Source organism: Pyrus communis, chromosome 5, assembly GCF_963583255.1.
Source record: "Pyrus communis chromosome 5, drPyrComm1.1, whole genome shotgun sequence".
In the NCBI taxonomy this organism is placed as follows: Eukaryota; Viridiplantae; Streptophyta; class Magnoliopsida; order Rosales; family Rosaceae; genus Pyrus; species Pyrus communis.
In genome coordinates, this window is record NC_084807.1 from 4,630,361 (window position 1) to 4,655,140 (window position 24,780).

General features: G+C 35.2%; 2 protein-coding genes across 9 annotated transcripts in view; one reads left to right on the forward strand and one right to left on the reverse strand.

The window, feature by feature from the left end:
* Positions 1 to 9,606: 9,606 nt before the first annotated feature.
* LOC137733150 (uncharacterized) overlaps positions 9,607 to 24,780 on the forward strand; it is a 40,621-nt gene continuing 25,447 nt past the window's right edge. For 3 of the 8 annotated variants that reach the window (XR_011068415.1, XM_068472311.1, XM_068472312.1), the window contains exons 1-4: positions 12,379 to 12,587; positions 12,729 to 12,924; positions 13,512 to 13,569; positions 14,370 to 14,451. Coding sequence is in view for 2 of the 8 variants with exons in the window: in XM_068472311.1 (XP_068328412.1) it covers positions 13,535 to 13,569; positions 14,370 to 14,451 (117 nt within the window). In the remaining 6 variants the exon portion in view is untranslated. Of the gene's footprint in view, positions 10,061 to 10,196; positions 10,256 to 10,866; positions 10,999 to 11,248; positions 11,330 to 11,583; positions 12,588 to 12,728; positions 12,925 to 13,511; positions 13,570 to 14,369; positions 14,699 to 14,719; positions 15,045 to 24,780 lie in introns of those variants that run through there. The other 5 variants (XR_011068420.1, XR_011068416.1, XR_011068418.1 and 2 more) reach the window with 5 other exon arrangements.
* On the reverse strand, positions 15,255 to 18,455 carry LOC137733153 (receptor-like protein 19). Its single transcript, XM_068472315.1, has 2 exons — positions 17,787 to 18,455; positions 15,255 to 17,600 (listed from the first exon to the last, which is right to left on the reverse strand). The coding sequence occupies exons 1-2, from the start codon at positions 18,327 to 18,329 to the stop codon at positions 15,333 to 15,335; spliced, it is 2,811 nt and encodes a 936-aa protein (XP_068328416.1). The 5' UTR covers positions 18,330 to 18,455; the 3' UTR covers positions 15,255 to 15,332.

Genomic DNA, 24,780 nt, shown 5'->3' on the forward strand with positions numbered 1-24,780 from the left:
ATAAATAATTTCATGTTTAGGCATCTAATTTCTTCTTCAACTTCCTGTTTTGGCTTCTCATCATCATATTATTGGGGCCTTTGAGTTTTTATTGGGATCGCTTTGAGCCATTTTAGCTTTCTAGCTGCTGGCATCAATGTAATGACACGTTTATGAGTTTATTCAATCGAATTTATCTTCAGACAGAAAAAGAAAAAACTAAAGTTAATAAATACAACTGACCTAATCCTAATATTGAAAATATTTTGTATTCTTAATAAAAAATGAAAATATTTTGGATAACCGTGGCTTGACACTAGTTGTTTTTAAAGAGAAAAAATAATAATAAAAAGATGAAAACATTTTGTAAATGCCAGCAAATTACCAAAAGAACAAGCTTGTCTCACTAGATATGATCCGACGAAACTTTAGTCCACAAATCATCTCCATAGCGTAAAATGGTAGGTTTGTGACAATATTAACCCTAACCATACCTCACAATTTTTATTTGATTACACTAGCATCCCTTGATGTTTTCCGTGTGGGTAATGTTAGGGAGACTAAATTTGTAAACTAAATAATATGTCACCAATCGTAATGAGCACATTTATTAACGTTTAAATATTAAACCAATCATCAACTTCCATGTCTTTTAGTTTCCAAAATTTTGTCTATAAATTTAATCTTTCTAGTATTATCCTTTCCGTGTTCACACAAATCCCTTGAGGTTTATAATAATACCCCTTGAAGTTTCATATTGTTTCCATGAAGCCCCTTCTGTGAAAATTTCATCCAAAAATGGATTATATCATTAAAAAATTCTCCACAAATTTCTTATAGTTAATCACATAGATTTCACATAACTCCTCACATTCATTGTTTTTTTTCCACAAAACTCCCTGAGCTTTTGTAAATAAGAACTCCTACAGTTTTAAGATGCTTTCATATATAAATCATTAATTATAATATAACATGGCATAAGTTGTTCAAGAGCTAAAAGAAAATCTTTTAAAGTGAAAAAAAAAAAAAAAAACTTTTAGCTATTGCTATCGATGCTAGAAAATGGTTAGTCATCAAAGAACTTGTGTGGACACAGGCAGTTGAAGCGGGTAAGATGAACCATATCCTAAGAGATAGATTGGTTCACCTGGAATCAAGCTACATCCATTGTGGTGTATTGATATTTGTGTGTGTATTACAATAGTTTTGAGTCATTACATATGTAGGGCAGCCTATTTCTCAAGGAAGGTCATGTTCGTGGCCTCATAGCAAAGGTGTTGTGGCCTCTCCCAATCCAAAAAATATATATTATATATCTTAGTACCCGAGTCAAAATACGAATACAAATACTGTCGTTTGTTTAAAAAGAAAAAAAAAGACAGGCATTCATACAATGACGGAATTGAAAACACCCCCTTATTTGTTTATATGACATGTAAATCCAGTTGTCCTGGGTATGATTTCCATGCAAGCAAAGATAAAAACACGATCACTTCATGCTTCATACTTCATATCCGATTTCTAGTCCAAGTCCGACATGACAAATGATAAAGAAAGCGGAAAGCCCTTGCAAGTTTGCAACCGAGTCCAAAGTCCACAATCTCTACTTTTAATTGAGTCCAAATTCTTCAGCCCCAATTCACATACAACCCAAAACCCAACCCACAAAAATTGAAAAATATTGTGGGGAAATAGGAAGGTCCTTTTTCTCGGTTTCCCAATTTTCCTGGAAAATTTGGATGTGCGGGAAAACATGTTTAGGGCTCACTGCTCTCACACATCCACCAATCCTAAAACTTCCATCTATTCCATTACCGTCACTGCAGACCCATCTCAATTTCTCTTATAATTCGCCCCTCAAAACTGAAATCCCAAAAATACCCAAAAGATATGTGGTATTTGCGAACAACGACAACGGGTTGGAGTAGGATTCGAATTCCAAGGAGAGGGTAGAAGAGAAAGGCAAAGATGAAGGAACTGGATCCGACGTTAGCGGCAGTGTTGATGATTTGGGGAAGAATCAACAGCCTTTATTTGGCAACATCAGATAGGGTGATCTCCTACCGGACCCAGATCCTAACAACGTCTTGGCTGTCGGATTTACTGGGTTGCTGACGTGGGCGAGTGTGTAGGTGCTGTCCATCGCATCGGCTATGCTTGTTCCTGCTGGTAAGTATTCCTTCATTGCTGTTGTTCTTCTCTTCCTTCTCATTACCTTCTTTGGCTCACTCTTCTTCCAATTTTACTACCAAACTTCTTGAAAAACAAATTAAGGGTTTTTTAACTTTAATTCTTAAAAAAGATTAAACTTTAATAAAAATCTGGTGTTCATAATTCAAATTTATGTTGTATTTTGTTTTAACATTTAGGGGGTGTAGTCAATTTGGATTTTAGAGAATTTTAATGGATTTTTTAAAGTGTTAGATTCTAATAAAGGATTTTAATAGACTCTACAAATCTATATGGATTTTGGTAGATTTATATGGATTTTTATTATAAATTTCCATGGATTTGTATGAACTTATTTCATGGATTTCTAGGGATTTATAGTTGATTCCTACAACATAAATGATATAGAAATCTGACACACAAAGTAAAAATTCAGATAAAGCAACCACAACAAAAACACATTGTAAAAGCTCAAGGTCATGTATTAGTTTACTATACTATAGTACTATGCATCAATATCCTCATCACCTAATATTTGTTAATGAAAATGCTAAATAGATAAATACACAATCAACGATTAAATGTGAAAGATGTTTTGAGTTAATTGCTGGTCAATGTGAAAAATCTCTCTCCACCATTAGAATCTCTCTCTCTCTCTCTCTCTCTCTCTCTCTCTCTCTCTCTCTCTCTCTCTCTCTCAATCTGAGAAAATAGAAGAAAAGGAAAGATAAGAAAGCAAAAGCAGCTGCTGACGGTTTCAAAATTTCAACAAAGGAAACAATTAGAAGCTAACACCTTTGTGCCGAAAATTTAAATGGGTTTTAATTGCCATTTGGCTCTTATTAGACAGCACAAAATAGCAGCTCAAAATGTGATTAAATCCCGACGAAAACGATGAGGGTTTAAAACTAGCACCATGGTGCGGACACTGCCAGGCCTTGAAACCCCGTGACGGGCAGCTATCAAGCTCAAGCGCGAATATGTACTTTTGCCAAGGTGGACGCCAAGGAGTAGAACGAGTTGTCGCAGGAGTACAACATCGAGAACAAGATAAGAGAGAAGTCACTTTGGAGAAAGAAATCTTAGGGGTGTGAATGGGATTCTTCACAGCCCTTTTTATTCATAAATTGGCTCTCAAATCCTCCAAAATCCATTACTTAATGAAATCCATTAAAATCCATAACATTTTGAATACCCATGTATTTGTACCAAGAATTTTAAATCTTAATTGACTACACCTGGATTTGAATGTATTCTTTCAAATCTTGTTAAATCTTACTTTGACTACACCATGATTTTAAAATCCTTTAAAATCCTAATTGACTACAAGCTGATTCTAAAATCTTTTAAAATTCTTTCAAATCTTAATTTGACTACACCCCCTTTGATAGATATCTTATTTAATCTCGTTACATAAATTTCAAATTTATTATTATACATTTTTTTTAATTTTTTAATTTTGTTGAACTTCTTTTAATTAATGTATCTAAACATTTATATCATAATTTACTGAATTAATATACGGAAATGTATATACATACATATATTGTAATGAATTAGTGGCACATAAAAAAATATGCTAAAATATAATTGCAGCGAAAAGTTCATATCTAAACATATTATACTAGTGTACCAAAATATCCGTAACTAAATATATTATACCAAACTGTACAAAAATGTCTGTACCTAAACATATTACACACTAAACTAGCGTGTTGAAATATCTGTACATATAGAGATGACAATTCAAACCGTTAAACTCGATAATCGTGGATAACCGTTCTAATGGAGCGGATTTGGATATGAAAATTTAGGTATATTATGGATATGGGGAAATAGTAAACTTTATTTGGTTATGGTTTTGGATATGGTTATTGGGATTCCCAATCTGTATTTGTCTCCAAATCCGAACCGAATAATATATATATATATATATAGGAGTTTTAACGAAAAACCCACGCTACTGTTCACTTTAACGAAAAACCACATTTTTACATTAAAAAGTCAATCCTGGTACTATTTACTTTATCCTTTATTTTGTCCTTATTATTAAAACTCAAAGTTTTCAAGCCATTTTCATTAGTGTTCCTTATATATATTTATATAATATAATTTATAAATACTATATAGTATTATAATATATATATACACACACACACACATATATATATTATTTATATTTGAGTTAACCTATACCATTATTATATATTCATTATTCACAACATAATATATTTAGTATAGTATAATAGTATTCACCGAACCCTATACTATATTTATTATACACCAAACATCATGTTTATAGGATATATCAACAACCAACATCATCAATATTTTATTCAATACTCTTATTTTTGTACTCTACAAAATTCAATTGTTGTTATGTTTTGTATTATTGGATGTGGTTATTTATGACAAAATTAGTATTTATTAAATTATTGTGCATCAATTGGATGAATATAAATTTTTGTTTTTTACGAAGATAGATATAACGGTTAACCTGTGACAACCCGTTCCAAATTTTACGTTTTTATTTTATTTTAAAAGCGTGAATTTACGAAAATGACATAGAGATAAAGATTTTGACTTATGTTGACCATCGTCTAGAGAGACGTAAGACTTATTCTTTTAATATATTCTCATAGTACTTGTTGGTGTGAACGCATAGGCGAAAGCCGTTTGTGAGTCCGGATTATAACGGTATAGTTATAAACGTTTGAAATTGGTTATTTAAATATTTGAATTCCCACCTTGTGAGATTAGTGGACCAATTAAATTAAAGGGACAAGGAACCAATTAGAAGAGGGGAGGAAAGCCTGCAACCAATCAGAAAGAAAGAAGGAAAAAAAAAAAAAAAAAGGGAAAGCTTCCCGTGCACCCGTGCCCGACCTATGTGACCACCCATTTTCCAAGGCCGATTCCGGCCAACTCCGATGGAATTTTTCGACGCCACCATCACCATCTTGAAGCTCTCATTCCCCTCCACAAAACCCACCCAATAACCACCTTGATTAACCACGGTATGTGGCGGTTTGATGGCCACAAAAGTTGGCGGTTCTCACAGTGCTCCGAGCACCCTTTTTTATTTTTCGGCAAATCGGCGAAGTGATGGCCGATGCCACCACTTGGGCTTTGTAGCCCATCATCCCAGGAGGCAAAACCCAACCAACCTTGACCCCGTTGAACCACTGTAGAAGACGAATCGACATCGGGAAGTTTTAGGCACCCGCCAGTTTTGTGGGCAAAATTGACCATCTTCCGTCCACTTTTGGACTTCGTGGCAGGTATGAAAGTTGCTCCACTCATTGAGATCTTCATTTATGTGAAGTTTGAGAATTTTTAGAAACAGTTGGATTTTCCAGCGAGTCGGGATGGCCGACCACCACCCGCGGCGACACATGGCCAGTGGGCCGCCAATGTTATTTTTAGGCTATGTCGAATGTCTTGAATTCAGTTTTTTCATTTGAATGACGTAGGTTGATCGTTGGAACCTAAATTCGTTACGATACGTTGCTTGATAAAAATGTGAATCGACGATCCGACCGTTGGATTGTCACCAAAATTGGATACATTATAATACGTAATATTTAAAGATCATAGGAATTTATGCATCGGGAATCTAACTTACGGATCTTCCTGAATTGGATTTGTAAGTTAGTAAAATAAATGTTCACAGCCACTTGTTTTAGACCATTGGCGGAGATCTGACCGTTGGATCGTAATGAAATTTTAATATGTTATTCTAGAAACATATTGTGGATTGTTGGGAGTGCAGATTGGAAATCTGATATGCGGATCTTCCGGGTCGAGTTATACAGGGTTGTAGACCCTACCGTTGATCTTTGATCGACTGTTGACTTGTGGTCAATGGGTCTCAAACTATTTTAGAATGCCTTTGAGGTTGTGTTTTATGTGAATTACGTATTCTATGGATAAGAGTTCTGAGAAGTGATTTGATAATTGGTCACAGGGACCAATCATTCAGGACGTTTTGATGCGTGTGCTAGAGAATCATAGCGTGGACTCCAGGTGAGTGGATCCTTTCCTTTTTATCGTACATATAATTGAGAGTTCTATCGACACTTTTAAATTGATTAGGTATATTACCTTCATATATAATTATTGTGAATGCTTGAAGTACTATATGAACTACGAATGGCTTGATCCCTGTTTAGGGTACATAGGCAGTCTAATGAGACGTTAGATGCAGCCATAATATATTTGAGACAAAAGCCTTATTTGGGAAATTGAGTAACGCGAAGGAAATTGGTAAAGGCAAGTTTTAGTTTTGTGAATTAGTTAGTTAAATTAGTGTTAATTGGGTTGTCATGGATAATTATCCCTGAAAATAAGTAGTTCGGGAGTAGAGCGTTATTGATTGTACATTTCACACTATTGTTTATAATTGAAAATGCTACGACATGGTTGAGTATTAGATTGCATCATGGTATATCCATATGTATATTACTTGCATATAATTATTGGGAATGCTTTCAAGTGCAAAGGTGAACACAGGACACCCAGGTAAGTTCAGGTGAGTTTATGGTATTATTTGAATCGATTGCGTTATAGCATGACTACATTTATGTGTTAGGCAACTCCGATACTGTCGTACTGGTTGCCATGAGTTGCACATGTTATATTGAGATGCATTGAAAGCTCATAAACCTGCACCCCGGTGTTAGTGCTCCCGCCCGTGGCCAGGGCACAGTCCTTCATGTGATGTTCACCTCTCTCACCTTACGCTCACCTTAGACTCAAAGTGGGTGCACAGGCTTGTCGTACAGACCACTATAGATGGTTCCGACTCGTAGGTGACCCGTGATTATTCGCCCAGTCTTCACGTGATCGTAGCACTTGAGCATACTTATTTACACCCAGTCCTGTCGTAGAGACCATTAGAGGTGGTTCCAACTCGTGTGCAGGGATGTTTGATGAGCTATAGATTAAGTCGTTCAGGTTATTATAATTGACTCCCGACTTGTATGCTAATATTGATTGATGAGATATGGATACCTGCACCCCGGTTTTAGTGCTCCCGCCCGTGGTCAGGGCACAGTCCTTCACGTGATGTTCACCTTCCGCACCTTACGCTCACTTGGACTCAAGGTAGGTGCACATGCATATCGTACAGACCACTATAGGTGGTTCCGACTCGTAGGTGACCCGCAATTATTCGCCCAGTCTTCACGTGATCGTAGCACTTAAGCGTACTTATTTACACCTAGTCCTGTCATACAGACCACTAGAGGTGGTTCCGACTCATGTGCAGGGATACTTGATGAGATATGGATAAGTCGTACATGTCACTAAAGATGACTCCCGACTTATATGTTAGTATTGATTGATGAGATATGAGTACAGTCGTACGACTCACGTTAGGTGATTCTGGCTGATGTATCATTTTATATTGATTAAGTTCATTTGGCCTACTTGTTAATACATTGTAGAGTCTATGGACATGGCATACTAGTGGTTTTGGCCATTTTTGAGCATAGTTGGATATATGTGTGTGTTATACTGTCCTATAGAAAACGATAAGGGAATTACAGTGAGGGGTTATTACTGATAGAAAGGTAATAGTTTTGGGAAGCTTGGTTTTACTGTTTACTCACACTTTTTATTTTGTACCCCTCTTCAGGTTTTAACTGCTGAGTTCGTATCGACGAGGATATATGGCTAATCTTAGTATTGGTGGCTACTTTTAAGGGTATGATTCTTACCCACATTAATGTACTTTACTTATGCTCTGATATCGCGTGTGAAATGGGTTCGCTCTCACTCCTAGTGCACTCTGGTATTTAGACACTGTTAGGTTCAAATTTATTCACATTTTATACACTATCACACTTTATGGCTTCGTTACCTTCCAGGTGTCGGCCAACACAGCTCGATTTGGGCTTCTAGTGGACATTCCGGGTCAGGGTGTGTCATAACCGATGGGAAATCCGTTATTCGGTGGATATGGTTATGGATAATTCTCGATGGTTAATTTGTAATTATGGATACGGTTAATTTTCTTGGTTATGAGGAAGGTTACAACGTTTTCGTCCCCAAATCGAATCGTTGTCATCCCTATGTACATAAGAAAATATGCAAAAACATAAGTGTACTAAAATGTTTACCAAAATATTTTCTTTATTGTATGAGATACTTATAAAAAATTGGTGATGGTAAATACCTCCAACTAAAGCTAATTGATTTGAATTTCAAATGATATTAAAATTTACAATATTTTACCTAAAATGTAATTCTGGACACCATAAAATTTAAAAAGAAAGGGACATTAAATGCATATGCTAGATTAAATATAATCTAGGGATTAAAATCAACTTTTGATCTTGTATAAGACATTTTTCTAAAGTTTATCTTATTTAAAGATTAAAATCTAGTTTTCTAAAAAAATTATATACTCCGACATTTATTGTTTTAGTCAATTAAAAGGTTGAGGTTGTTGTAACTCAAGTAATTAATAATGTTATTCTATATGCAAACCGTGTATCAAAAAAGAAAAATATAGGGTTTTTTAGTGTTGTATAAATGCAATTTGTGCTGCTGAAGAAAGATGAATGCAAATTTGTGCCGAAAAGCAATTATTTATTTGATTACTTCTAGTGCTGAACGTAATAATTCACAATTTATGGTATCTTTAATAGTTTTAAAATATTCTAATTTGAAATGACGTTATCATGCCACTCAGTCACCACATAAAATGTTTAGTTGTTGAGCTAATGCTGGGTTATGCTAGTTGGCGAAGGCATAGTATCCGTCCTTTGTGTCCAAGTTCAAATAGCCTGTGCAATTTGGGGATGATCGGAGATAGTCGGAAACTCAGGTTTCCGTTCATCGAAACTAGAGCATGTGGCGGTGCGTGGGGGACTTTTGCCAATTGGATTTTTGGACAACGAGATGTCTTCAATGTTCTAGATTTGGTTCCAAGGTCCATTTGTTGAACATTATACAACGGTTCGATTACTTTGATTTAAAGGAAATCGTACTAGCATTCGAATTTAGTTGATGGCAATCCACCGTTGGATCGGTATGAAATTTTATATGTTATCATGCGTAGTATATGAGGACCGTAAAGACTTACGAATCGAAAATCTGATGTACGAATCTTTCGCATTGAAGAATCTTAGATTGTAGACTCTTGTACGATAGTCGATAATCCAACTATTGGATCGTCATCAAATTTTAGTATGCTATTGTACGTATTAGTTAAGGACCTTAGGAATCTACGGATCGGAAATCCGATATACGGATTTTCCGGATTGAGGAAATTGTAGATTATTTACCTTTGCAGTAGACGAAGATCTGCCTGTTCGATCATTATGAATTATCATATGTTGTTGTAGGTATCATTTGAGAACCTTAGAAATTTACAAATCGAAAATCCAACATCCAAATCTTCCCGAATTGAATTTGTAAGTTTGTCGAATTTATCAAATTATATACATATACTAAAACCTAGTTTTTCGGTACTGTTTTGCACTGTTAATAAACAGTGAAATGTCGGAAACGCCCTTATTCTCTTCTCTGTTCTCCTTTGTTTTTCCTCCTTGGCACAGTGGATTTACTTATTTGTCCATGCTGCCCACGCGTCGATCATCGTCGACTACTCCTTCCGTTTCCGCTTATTTCTCTCACAAAGCTGGGCTTTTCATTTGCTTCCGGTCGTCCTCCGTTTGCTACACGAACTCCAGTTCTCTCTCCCTATTTTGCACGAACCAGAACATATGCTCTCTATCCGTTCCGATTCGAAGAAATTCCTCAAGGGTTGTTCATGTTGTTCTCCTCACAACAAAACCAAAATTCCTTGAATTCGCCAAGTCCAATTCCACTCTGCCATACCCAGGAAAGCTTGCCTCCATTCTGATTTGAAGAAATTTTAAACCCAGAAAGCTTTGGTTTCCTGGTGAGTTCTCGGACATATTTGTTTCGGTTTCGTTTTTGGGTTCTCTTTTTTTTGTTCAAATTTTTGGGATTTTAATTTTAAAAATCTGGGTTTTTTGGTTCAATGGTTTGGTCCGTCTTATTGGCCTTCTCACCAGAGATCTCTGCCATCACTGTTCCACCAAACTCGCCAATAGCGTCCGCTCTTTCGAACCAGGTACGACTTCTTTCACTTTCTGTTTGTTTTCGGAAAAATGTAAGGCTCGAAAGTGTGTAGAGTTGTAGAAATAAAAAAAAAAAAAAGAAAAAAAGTCTCAATCTTTATGTTGTCCTGTACACAAAGAAATTGAATTTTTGATTTTGTGTTTCGGCATACCCTTACTGGAATTTTGTGATTTGGAAATTATAGAAGTTAGTACCCAGATAAAATTTCAGATTGGGGTTTTGAACATTGTTCTAGGTTATGGATTAGAACAAAAAGTTACCTTCTAGAAGAGACTTAAAGTTATGTAGTTTTCAGTGTATAAATTGGCTTTTAAACATTGTTCTCGGTTATGGGTTATTACCAAAGATTTACCTTCAAGAAAAATCACATTTGATTTATAAGAGGAGATCTTTGAAAATGAGGTCTCAGCTGGCCATGATTCATCGTTATCTTAGAAGAATGGACGCGTTGACATATTTCTTAAACAATAATGTGTGACTTTTAAGCGGAAAATTTCACCTTTTGTTTTCATGTCATATCAACTTGCCTCACATATATGGTTCTGTTGTTAACATATATATTTTCTTCCAGTGGTTCTCAACAATGCTTTTATGTTACACCAGGGAAAATCTATTTGACGATGGGAATCATCTGAATCAGTTCTTGGATGATGATCCAACAATATCTCATTCATGGTTTGGATAGTTATTAAGAATATGATGGGATAATCGAGTTGAGTTCATGAATTAAACTAGGTCGGGTTAATTACACTTTCGCAGATATCTTTTTGACTTAATGTCAATTACTTGACGTTTATCATAGGCTTTATGTCCACAAAAACTTTTTGTTTTTTTATATTGATGCTTTAGCAGTTCCCGTTGTCTACTCTATTCATGTATAAATTGTATCTATAATTTCAAAATACATGTTATTCATGAGAATGTATGATATTTATAAAATACTTTATGTTAGAGTCTAATTCTTTTTCCCTTCCCTTCACTGCAGTCCCGGCAAAAGTACTTGCAGACTTGCAGCAGATGCAAACTTGGTACATAACTAAAATTGTTTAATATCAGGTCTTTCTTGGTTAGTGATTCTGCTATAGCTGATTAATGTGAATATCAATTATGTGTTTTGTGCTTCTGGGTTTGTGCTTAGAGCATTGTATTTTCTATATGTAAATTTTCTCCTTCAGTTCTATATGCATGTAGTTTCTCCCTTTTTCGTCTCAAGTATTTGGTTGGTTTTATTTAATAATTTTCTCGAATATAGAGAATCTTTGCACCAATATATTATTCTTGGATTTCCTGATGATTTCAAAATGAAATGTTTGCCAACAGTGTCACATGGTATCATGGATTGCTCAAAAAAGTCTCAAAGACGTGGAGAGATTTGTGACATAGCTCCGACTATGCGAACGATGAAGCTAGAAAACAATGGTGCAGAATTTGCTGTTTGTTCTTGCTAAGGTTTGTAATCCGATGACTAATAAGTATGTTCCCATATTCGGCATTTCAAATATGTCTAGAGATAATGTTATTTTTACATAAGTTAGGTTTTCCATTTTTCACTTCTTGCTATGTTATTTCTTTTTGAGCAACCTATTTCAATCACCCTTCCAAGTTTGGAAATTCTTGAGTTGTGCAAATTGTACGTTAGAGGGAATCCCTTGATATATTTTAGTTAGTTCTTACTAAAATTCGTGCAAAATGTTTTTGTTATCTTGAAGTAAAAACCTTTTTAAGGTTGTAATTGGTTTTTCACGTGTGTAAATAATGTGTATCATGTATATACATCATAACTTTCTACGTGTTTTATATGGTTTAGAACCCGCAACAACGCGCGGGTACTAATAGCTAGTTATATGTACTAAAACTCAGTTTTCCTAACACTGTTCATTAACAGTGAACTCCCCAGAATGCCCCAAAATTACTCTTGGTTGTCCGGGTTTTCCACTTTTTGGCCAGTGAAATGGCATCTATCATCGCTGATCCTTCTTCAATTTCTTCGTTGCTTTTTCTTTCCGTTCGCTTGTCTCTCCCCATCCTCAGCTTCTGCAAATTGTCTAGCGTTTTTTCTCTTCCACGCTGGTGTTGTTCTTGGTGTCCACCCTTTGCAAGTTTCTCCGTCCGATTATTCACCTTCATTTTTCTTCCGGAAAATTGCTTGATTCATGAACGGTGGAGGGGCTACGGATTTCTGCCTTTTTCAATTCGATTGAAATCTGTTTTTTGCTTGCGTAGTCTAACGTGTTTGGGTGATTTTTGCATTTTTTTTGCGTACGTGATTTCGTTTTTTAGGTGGTTCTCAATTGGATTCCACAGTAAAACCCAGAAACTTAAAGGTATGAATTTCAATTTTTTTGGATTCTTAATTTATTTTCAATGTTAATTTCTGATTTATTTTCAGTATTAATTCCTGAATAAATTATTATTTTTGATAAACCCACTTAGAATCTGATCTGGGTTTTGCTTCGATTCCATAGTAAAAACCTTGAAACTTAAAGGCATGCGGCATCTCCACGCCTCCCAATCTGCCGACGTTAGAGCGCTCACCACATGTTCGTCATTAATCCTCAAACAGTCGAACCCACTTCTCTCTCCGTCTCCGTCTCCGTATGCGTTTGCACTGTCGCACAATCTGTATATTGTTAGAAACTACTTGAGCAGCCGCGATCTCAGGTGATTTACTCTTTTGTGTGTATTGGGTTGGTGAGTTATTGATAAAATCTGAAATGACTTAGATTTGATTTGGGTTTTGCATGTTTGTAGTTTTTGAAATTATGGTTTGTTTTTGGGACTGGAATTTGGATTATACATGATTTAAAAAAATTTCATATATATATGATTTGAGTTTAATTCGGGAAAATTATTATCTATGTTGTATATTTCCAAACTCAGTTATTGGTTGAATATACTCATTGGTTGAAGCCTGAAAGTAAAAGACTGCTCCAAGGCAAGGGAGAAGTGTCGCTTCTTCAGTATTGGGAAGCTTTCTTGAAATAATGGTGTCAATGACCCTGAGTTGGTCTGTTTTGGTTTTGGTTATGTTTTTTTCAATTGGTTTGGGATTTTTTTATGTTTGGAGTTTTTTGTTGTAATATTGTTTTCAATTCATCTGGAATTCAGTTTATGTTATGGGTTGCCATGTTTCTGCATTTAATTTGTTGTTTGGATGTTTATGTTATAGTTGTCATTGATTTTCTTAAAGAATTAATCCAAGTGATGATGCCATTTTTGATATATGTTTAAATGTTAACACTTTACAGATTTTCAGTTTCTAAACAATGAGATGATGCGACTGTTCAAAGTGCTTTTATCATTAAGGTGAGTGATTTTTGTTTTTAGCTTTTAGCCTTTTGTGATTAAGAAAGTTTAGTCATTTGTTTACCGACTTATTAATTGGTGAGAAGATGAAACATTTTGCTGCTGGTTGCTAACAAAGTAATACAATCTCACAAAAGTGTTTTCGTTTTTTTTCTTTGTTTGCTTGAATTATGTATTGTTTTTTTTATAAAAAAATTCGTATATAGTTTTGGAAATTTTTATTTGGTTAGAGAAAGGGGAAGAATATAGGAAGAGGAGAATTACATGCTTTAATAAAAATGCTGCATTCTTATTTGTGTAATTGGATACAGGGTCGAAAAAGGAGTTGAGTGCTGTTGTTTGTGTCTTCATGGTTTCGTCAAGATTTGAAAAACAGTGAAAAGATATTAAATTTATGGATGGAAGTAAAGCAAACAAAATTTTAACAAAAAATGCGACTGGGATGAGAGAGTATTGTAAGAGTTCATTATGGTAAAATATTGTTGTGCATGACAGTATTAAATAATCAGTTTGATAAATTAAAATGGTGTGATTAAATAAGATTATCTGTTGGGTGTACCTATATATGCATAATAAATTGTTAATGAGTTTTCAATTTCATGTTATTATTTGCTCTGATGATTTTGTTTCGCTTTTGTATGTTTAAAATTGTCATGCTCTGTGTATTTGAGAATTTATTTTATTTTTTAATTTAAATTTTATTTCTGTGTATGGTCCAGTAAACTTCTGGTTCCCTAATCTTTTGACTTAATTTTATTTCCACTTCTAAAAGTTTTTCCTGTAATTTCCTGTCATAAAAGGATTGTTTTGTTGCAAAAAGCAAGGCCAATTTGTTTAGGGCTTGAAGATTTCTACATTCACCAGGTTTATCTTCGACTTCAGGTACTTTGTTCCATTAACAACTTAAAGTCAGCTGCAACCACACAGTTTGGTTATGATTGGGTAAAATAAGCTGATTATCTGCCTATTTCATGAGGATATCAATAGGGACTATCTACCCAATCTTTTGTATGTAAATTTGTAAAAGATGTGAATATTAGAACAATGGCAATAGAATTGCCAATCCATATCGTTGTAAATAGATTTCTGTATGTATATAAATAGTAATGCATATCGTGTGTATTTAGAATTTTCTGCGTGTTTTATACAGTTTTAAAATCCGTAGCATCGCTCGGGCACTATTGCTACTCATTTCCTAGGCTTGAAGAATTTCAAAGTTGAGCAAAAGTACGAGTTGCTCCTTTAGACAGATTTAGGATTTGAGCCAGCGTATGCGCATGACTCTGTATGAACTTGCTCCTGGAAATTCTTCCGGTTTTTTACCCAGTTAAATAGGGGTTTTCGGGCACAGTCTTGTGTGTGAATTTTGTTTTTATGGACCCTTATTTATTGTTGTGTGAACGAACTTCATGTATGATTGTTTGAATCTTGGATTGCATCTACTACATATTAGATAACTCAGATATTTCATATGTGAGTTGCTGTGTTTTTGCTTGACTAGCATCTTTGGCAGTTAAAACTGTTTCTAATATCTATCTGTTGTTAAATTTGGGTTTACTTTCCATAGAATTATGAATTCTTGTTCTATCATTCCATACATAGCAAACGATTCTGCCCGGTACCAGTTTCACTTCATCTTACAGTACCTTTTATGGAACTAATACACCATATTACAAAAGGAAGACATAACATTAAAAAGGAGTACAAAGAAATAATATAAAACAAGCAAAAAACAACACCAAATGCATAACCTTATAGCGGACTTATGAATTCCCTATCATCAGCTTGATGGTTTTAACAATCTCAACAAACCATTCACGCTTCTTTGTGATCACCACATCAGAAAGAACAACTCCCACCACCAACCCACTTCCGAGACCAGCCAAAACAAATTTCCAATCAAATTCAAACAAGCCTGAATCATTTTCTTCGGTTTTTGAAGGCGACAGGCGAGGAGCCTTAGGATCTCCGCATTTCTTTGGCAAAGGATCTCCACACAATCCAGGGTTTCCTTCATATGAACTGCTACCCATTGAAATAAGTTGGGTTCCATGCGGTATTGGACCTGTCAAGCTGTTGTTAGAGACAATGAATGTTTCAAGGAATGTAAGCTGCGCGAGGCTTTGAGGGATTTGTCCTGAAAGCTTGTTTTGTGAAAGGTCCAGTGATTCAAGCGACGTTAAATTCCCGAAAGATGATGGGATGGGACCAGTTAGGAGGTTACCAGATATATTGAAGGACTTCAGCCCCTTTAGGTTCCCAATAAATTCAGGAATCCTTCCTTCAAATTTGTTGCTTGAGATGTCAATCGCTACAAGGGCTTCTAGAATCTTCGGATAATATCTCTCCACACCTTTGCTAGTTATAGTGATTGAGTAATATTCCTCAAATAATTTAAAATCCTGATTAGAATAGATATTTGAATATACCTTCATATATGACTGGTTTTGTGTGATACCCCTCATGACATTCCCGGAAAAGATCTTTTGAGATGGAAATTTGCCTCTGAAACTATTAAAAGATAGATCCAGAATTCGTAACTCGGGGAAATATTCAACATTGTCCTGATGAGGTTTCTCTATCAGACCGTAGAACGCGTTCCGATGCATTTTCAAAACTTTTAACTCCGGAAGAGCTCCTAACCAAAAGGGAAAAACATCGCTGAATTTATTGTATGACAGATCAATAAACTCAAGTGTCGTGCAGTTCCCCAACGACCTTGGTAGTTGCCCTCGCAATTGGTTATGACTAACGTCAATCACCGTCAGACTGCTTGTGCTGGTGTATATTTCAGGAAGAAAGCCGCTGAAAGAGTTGTTTCCAAGATATAAACCTAGCAGATCATCGCTGAAGTTTCCGAGACAGGGGGGAAGCATTCCACTCATATTGTTGTTGGAGAGGTCAAGGAACTGAAGATAAGTCAGATTGCAGATCAATGGTGAAATTGCTCCACTTAGATTGTTATTCTTGAGCACTAAAACTTGTAGGTTAACCCAAGGAAAGGCATCTGAAGGCTGGACAATGCTTGAAAGGAAGTTGTCAGAAATGTCCATCTCCGCCAAAGTCTTTGTGCTTGTGTTCAACATCCATTTTGGTACTTCATGCAAATTGTTGGAGGAAAGGTCCAAGGACACCAATGTTTCTTGATACTGCAGGAAACTTGGGAACTCTCTTATGTTGCACGAACTCAATCCTAGAAATTCTAACTTTGGAAGTAGGCTTGCATTCGTACTTTCTGTTTCTGTGAAAATTTTCAAATTGGTACGAGATAATTGTAAATCGGTGAGCCCTTGTAACTTATGAAACACCATGCGGAACTCCACTGTACCAGTCAGATTATTATCAGATGCATCAAATTCCTCCAGATTGATGAGATTGGATAAGGAATTAGGTAATGGACCGGTTAACTGATTCGAAGACAGATGAAGTTCTATGAGATGGGTGAGATTTTCGAGAGAAGGAATTGGACCGGTTAACTGATTGGAAGACAGATCAAGTGCTATGAGGTGGAAGAGGTTTCCTAGAGAAGGAATTAGACCGGCTAACTGATTAGAAGACAGATCAAGTTCTGTGAGGTGGATGAGATTTCCTAGAGAAGGAATTGGACCGGTTAACTGATTCGAAGACAGGTGAAGTTGTGTGAGGTGGGTGAGGTTTCCTAGAGAAGGAATTGGACCGGTTAACTGATTAGAAGACAGATCAAGTTGTGTGAGGTGGGTGAGGTTTCTTAGAGAAGGAATTGGACCGGTTAACTGATTAGAAGACAGATCAAGTTCTCTGAGGTGGATGAGATTTCCTAAAGAAGGAATTGGACCGGTTAACTGATTAGAAGACAGATCAAGTTCTGTGAGGTGGATGAGATTTCCTAGAGAAGGAATTGAACCGGTTAACTGATTCAAAGACAGATCAAGTTCTGTGAGGTGGGTGAGGTTTCCTAGAGAAGGAATTGAACCGATTAACTGATTCAAAGACAGATCAAGTTCTGTGAGGTGGGTGAGGTTTGCTAGTGAAGCCGGGATATCACCAAACAGCCGACAATCACCTAGGTTGAGTGATGTTAAATATGATAAATTGGCAAAAGAATCGGGTACCGTTGATGATATGTTGACGACACTGAGATCAAGTTTTTCTAGGCTAGTTAAGTTTCGAACGAGGCTTCTTAGATTGGATGAACCATTAAGCTTCAACGATGGTCGGAATAATGATCCATCCAAATCATAGTTGGAAGACAAGTCAAGGGACAACAATTTGGCCAACTGTGAAATTTGGGAAGGGATTTGGCCAGAAAAGGAAGAATCAGAGAGATTAAGATGCATGAGCCTTGGGAAATTCCCAATGCTAGTAGGAATTCGAGAGGAATTGAAGTTGTTGTCAGCAAGGTTCAGCACTTGAAGATGAACAAGCCGGAAAAGGCTGCTGTTGGAGTTGATAGAGCCCAGGAGACAGCTGCTACTAAGATCAAGGCCAATAACATGACCCGTCCTCTCATCACACACAATGCCATCCCATGCACAGCAGCTGACGTTTCGTCCCTCAGCTAGTTTCCATTGCAAAATCTTTGGATAAGCATCATCAGAATACGAGGCAGATCTGTTAATGATGAAGCTTTCCCTGAATTGCAGCAAGGCAGACCTCTCCCCGTCATGACAAGATTGCTGCAATGAGGAAACTGATGAGCTAACAACCACGAGATGAAGCAACACAACTTTTGAAAGTGTATAACACATATTGGAAACAAACAAGCACCGGCGGAATCCCATTGTGTTTTGTTCTGCACTCTTCGATATTAGAATGAGAGTGAGGTTGTGAGAGAGGTTTTTTTATAGACCGGTCGTAGGGGTTCCGCAAGTTAGTGTGTAAAACTTTTCTAATATCCCATCCAAGTTTCCCATCAAAATGGCCCCATACAGCATGTCAGCAAAAAGTAAATACAAAATAAATCAGCAACCCCTTTTTCATTTTATTCAAATAAATAACTCAATTTCTAGTTGATTCGAATTTGATGGCTAGTTCGAGGCAAATAATAGAACCACTTGCCCAAGTGTTTGTGGCATGGTCAGCACTTTTTTATTTTTTTATTTTTTTTAATAACCGCTCATTATCATGTGAAAGGTTTATATGCTGTAGTGATACATCCTCATGCGAAAGTGGCACGTACAATTCCTGTTAAACTTCTCCTACACAAGAAGCAAATAGCCTAATTGACCATAAATGTAAACATAAATATTTAAATTTTCACCGGATGAACTAACTTAAAGATTTAAATTTTTATAAATGAAGAAATATACAATATTTTTCAGCCTAAGAAAGTTTTCACAGGGCATGCTAGAAATTTTCATTATTAAACAAATACATGCTAAAATTGTAATTTGATTATGCTATCCTTGTTCATGTGATTCTGCAAGGTGCGAGTGAAAACCATCCTCTTGGTGAATTAGTACAGGCTTGTCGTGAGCTGTTAGAGAGAGATTGAAATTGTGAACTCTGTCATGTTTATCATGAATTGAATTTTGTGGTTGATGAACAGACTAATTAACTTGAGTTTGTGGTATTTTCTTGGTCCAGTTTATTCGAACAAGCTCCTGCCTCCTGTCGACATATCTTGGTGTCGGACACTGCTGGAATATCTAGACTTTGTGATGGTTTGCTTTAGTTTTCTCTTATGGGCGTTTAACCTCGTTTGCTTTAGTTATATCCTTAATAACATTAGTCACCTGAGTGTTGTAAAAACAGACGAATATGTTTCAAATTATTGGTGCTAAAATCAGACAGTCCATATATCATCCCAATATTTGTCCCGAATGTTTCTTTCGCTCAATGCCAAGAGAAGTGATGATTACATGCCTATCATTCAGTTATAAGCTATTACAACTCCGCCTGCAAGAAATCTAAACATTGAGTTAGAAGCTATTGCTGAATTAGAGTAACAATGATAGTTTCTTATAAAAAGAAATAATCCTGTTATGAAAAGTGTACAATCAAAATTTTAAAGTGCTAATAATAATTTTTTATTAAAAAAAAAGAAAAAAAAAGAATTTTCTTCAAAGTAGGACTTCCCTAACTTTCCATGAGCTTTCGCTTCAACGTGTTTATTAGTTCAACGATTCAAGAAGTCCAAGTGAAGTGGACTCTACCATTGACCCGCAAGAGGTGCTACCATCACCATCCCATCCAAGTTTCCCATCAAAATGATCCCTTATAGTATGCATGTCAATAAAAAAGACTAGGATTCTCTTCCCATCCCTTTTCATCTCATCCTCTCACATTTTTTTATTTTGTTTTTTTTTGTTATAAAAAATTAATATAAGATGTTGACGTGACCGTTCAAATAGGAAGAGAGGGAAAGAGAGAGAGAGAAAAAAAAAAAAAAAAGGAATCCTACTCCAACAAAATATAAATATAGAATAAACCCCCTCTTCTTTTTATTCAAATAAATAACTCAATTTCTAGTAGACTTGAATTTGATGGCTAGTTCAAGGCAAATAATAGAAAATCTTGCCTAAGCGTATGTGGCACAGTCGGCACTTTTTTTTTTTTTTTTTTACTTTTTTTAATAGCCTGTCATTATCACGCGGCATTCATATTTAATAATACATTATCATATGAAGAATGCTTTACGCATAATAATGCAGTATTGGACAAGAAATGTCACGTGATGGTGAACAAGGACGAAGCCTTTACCGAGCGTGCTAGCTTAAAGATTTAAATTTTTATAAATGAAGAAACATACAATATTTTTTTCACATTATCAGCTAACCTAAGAAAATTTCCACATAGTGACCCAAAAATTTTCATTATTAAACAAATACATGTAAATTGAAATCTAATTTTGTCCTCATTGGCCATATAGTTCTCCAAGGTGTGAGTGAGAACTATCCTCTTGGTGAATTGGAGGCTTGCCGTGAGCTGTTAAACAAAGATTGGAATTGTGAACTTGGTCATATTTACGATGAGATGCATTTTGTGGTTGAGGAATTAGCTAACTTGAATTCTCTTGGTCTAGTTTATTTCGCTCAAACTCCTACCTCTTGTCATCTCTTGGTGTCAGATGTAGCTAAAATCTTTATACCTTGTGATGTTTTGCTTTAGTTTCTCTTTGTTAGGTGTTAGCCCCATTTGTTTACCAAGAAAAATACGTATTAAAATTTAAACGATGCCAAAGTTGAAACAAATATGTCTGAGAAGTGATTAGAAAAAGAGTGTAAGAAAAAGAGATGGCTTATGAATTGTAAGATGAGAATTGTTATTAGCACTCAAAAATCTCATTCTACACTCCCCACATATATATTTTCTTTCTAATTATAGAAAGTTTAAAGTTCAAAATAAGATTTTTAAAGTGCTAATAAGAATTACATTGTAAGATATAATCTTATATAATTAAACTAAGATAATTAGACTTAGTGGCTAAGTATATAGTACACTACATTAAAAAATTAATGAAAAATATATGTAAAATTTTCTTTTTTCACTAAAAGTTAATTTGTATATTGCATTAATTTGAATATTGGTACAAATGATACGAAAGGGATCCTCTTTGGATCCCTTCCTTGTAATCCACTAAATTAAGGAATTTATATCGTTGAAAATTGATTTAACGGCCGAAGTTATTATAACTTTTAAAGTAGACCCTTATTTGTAGTCGTTTGATCAAATTTCAACAGTACGAGTCTTCTAATTTGGTGGATTAAAAAGAAGGGAGTCGAAAATGATTCCTTTCCCACAAGGTAAGATCTTATACAAAACCTATGTGCTATTCTAAGTGAATAGAACCTATAATAAAGCTAATTACATTTACATCTCACAATCACTTTATCCCAAAAATTGATAATTTCAGAAGTTACAATCACTCTCAATCAAATTGTGTGATTTCTTTTCCTTCAACATTTAGCCCGTGGTAGCTTTTAACGTGGCTACAGACAGTACAAATGGTTGATACGTAATTTTGCCAGACTGGAAGCACCAAAGCTGGTTAAAACCTGAAATTATGGAGTGAAAGGCCTCCATAGATTGCTGACACTTGGAGCATGGAGTGGCGCGCCTCCATACATGGCTAACACTTGGAACATGGAGTGAAGGTCCTCCATAGCTGGCTGTCCTGGAACTTAGGGTGTGAATGACCTCCATAGTTAGCTGACACCTAAACCATGGTGTGAAAGGTCTCCATAGTTGGCCGCCAGAACATACAAAGTGGGATTCTCTCTCTTCTCATTCATATTCTCTTCTTTCTTCTTTTCTCATACGCTTACTTTTTATCTTATTATTTTTATTAAAAAATTATAAAATATTAACGTGATTTAACGGTAATGTTTATGTACGGTGGACAGCCTTAAATATTATTATCATTTATCATGACAGCCGTAAAAGAAAAAATAGGACAAAGGAACCTAGGAAGAGCCACCAGTACTGACAACTCAGGGTGGAAAGTAGCTAGAAAAATGGGTTTCGCACAGACTTTTCGCACAAACCGTATGCATGTTATTAATATGGACATGAAAGCCACAAAAAAAGAACTTGTGAAAATGAGACTTTATTAGTCAGTCAACACCAACTCATGACACTCATGAGCCAAGTCGCACAATTGAAAACAAAGTGACCGTGTTACATAAGGTAAATATTGTACAATTATTCAATTTTTTTGCAATTTTTTTATATTTTTCGGTGGAAATAATCCAATATCAGTTCACATTCAATTACATCTTCGCCATCTAGAGTAATGATTTGTCCAAGAACACCATCATTGATTGGTGGTGGGGTTCTATATTGGCTATCGTGAGGTCTTTCTTGTAGTCAATATATTCATAAGTTTTTTCTCAATTTATTCTTTCATGAATTGTTGAGAATGAAAAAATGTTCAAGTAAATAACTCAATTTATTCAAATAAATAACTCAATTTCTAGTAGACTTGAATTTGATGGCTAGTTCGAGGCAAATAATAGAACCACTTGCCCAAGCGTTTGCGGCATGGTCAGCACTTTTTTATTTTTTTATTTTTGTTTAATAACCGGTCATTATCATGTGAAAGGTTACGTGCTGTAGTGATACATCCTCATGTGAAAGTGGCACGTACTATCCCTGTTAAACTTCTCCTACACAAGAAGCAAATAGCCTAATTGACCATAAATGTAAACATAAATATTTAAATTTTCACCGGATGAACTAACTTAAAGATTTAAATTTTTATAAATGAAGAAATATACAATATTTTTCAGCCTAAGAAAGTTTTCACAGGGCATGCTAGAAATTTTCCATTATTAAACAAATACATGCTAAAATTGTAATTTGATTCTGCTCTCCTTGTTCATGTGATTCTGCAAGGTGCGAGTGAAAACCATCCTCTTGGTGAATTAGTACAGGCTTGTCGTGAGCTATTAGAGAGAGAGTGAAATTGTGAACTCTGTCATGTTTATCATGAATTGAATTTTGTGGTTGATGAACAAACTAATTAACTTGAGTTTGTGGTATTTTCTTGGTCCAGTTTATTCCAACAAGCTCCTGCCTCTTGTCGACATATCTTGGTGTCGGACACTGCTGGAATATCTGGACTTTGTGATGGTTTGCTTTAGTTTTCTCTTATGGGTGTTGAACCTCGTTTGCTTTACCAAAAAACAAATACATGCTAAAATTTAAACAAGGCCAAACTTAGCAAATATGTACACGAAGCGAAGAGAAAAAGGGTGTAAGAAATAGAGATGGTTAATGAATTGTAATATATAATCTTATATATAATTAAACTAAATAATTAGGCTTAGTGGCCAAGTATATATTGTGCGCTACATTTGAAAATTAATGAAAATTACATGCAAATTTTTTTATTTTTTATTAAAAGCTACCTAGGCTTTAAGCCATGGTACTCTTTACGTGGCTTTGCAAATGGTAGTGAACTCGTTCCATATAAGTTCATCTCCTATATTGAACCTGGCCATAAGAAAATTTATCGTTTCATTTAGTTATATCTTTTTGTGTCTATGGCATTATTGGACTCCATGAGCAAATTTGTTGTTTCATCTAGTTATATCTTTTATAACGTTAGTCACCCGAGTGTTGTAGAAACAGACGAATATGTTTCAAATTATTGGTGCTAAAATCAGACAGTCCATATATCATCCCAACATTTGTCCCGAATGTTTCTTTTGCTCAATGCCAAGAGAAGTGATGGTTACATGCCTATCATTCAGTTAGAAGCTATTACAACTCCGCCTGCAAGAAATCTAAACATTGAGTTAGAAGCTATTGTTGAATTAGAGTAACAATAATATTTTCTTATAAAAAGAAATAATCCTGTTATGAAAAGTATATAATTAAAATTTTAAAATGCTAATAATAGTTTTTATTATTTAAAAAAAAAGAAAAGAAGGAAACCAAAGAATTTTCTTCAAAGTAGGAGTTCCCTAACTTTCCATGAGCTTTCGCTTCAACGTGTTTTATTAGTTGAACGATTCAAGAAGTCCAAGTGAAGTGGACTCTACCATTGACCCGCAAGAGGTGCTACCATCACTGTCCCATCCAAATTTCCCATCAAAATGACCTCTTACAGTATGCATGTCAACAAAAAAAAGATTAGAACTCTCTCCCCTCTTGTTTCCATCCCCTTCCATCCCCTTCCATCCCCTCCTCTTATATTCTTTTATTTTGTCTTTTTCTTGCTATAAAAAATTAATATAAGATGTTGACGTGGCTTAACCGTAACCATTCACATAGAAAGAGAGTGAGAGGGAGAGAAAAAAAGATGAAAGAAAATCCTACTTCAACAAAAAATAAATACAAAATAAATCAGTTTTATTCAAATAAATAACTCAATTTCTTGTAGACTCGAATTTGATGGCTTGTTCAAGGCAAATAATAGAACCACTTGCCTAAGCGTATGCGGCACGGTCAGCACAATTCTTTTTTATAAATTTTTTTATATTTTTTTAATAACCGGTCATTATTATGTGGCATTCATATTTAATAATACATTACACATAACAATGCAATATTGGACAAGAAATGTCACGTGATGATGAACAAGGACGGAGCCTTTACCGAGTATGCTAGCTTAAAGATTTAAATTTTTATAAATGAAGAAACATAAAATATTTTTTTCACATTATCAGCTAACTTAAGAAAATTTTCACATGGTGAGCCAAAATTTTTCATTATTAAACAATTACATGTAAAATTGGAATCTAATTTTGTTCTCATTGGCCATATAGTTCTTCAAGGTGCGAGTGA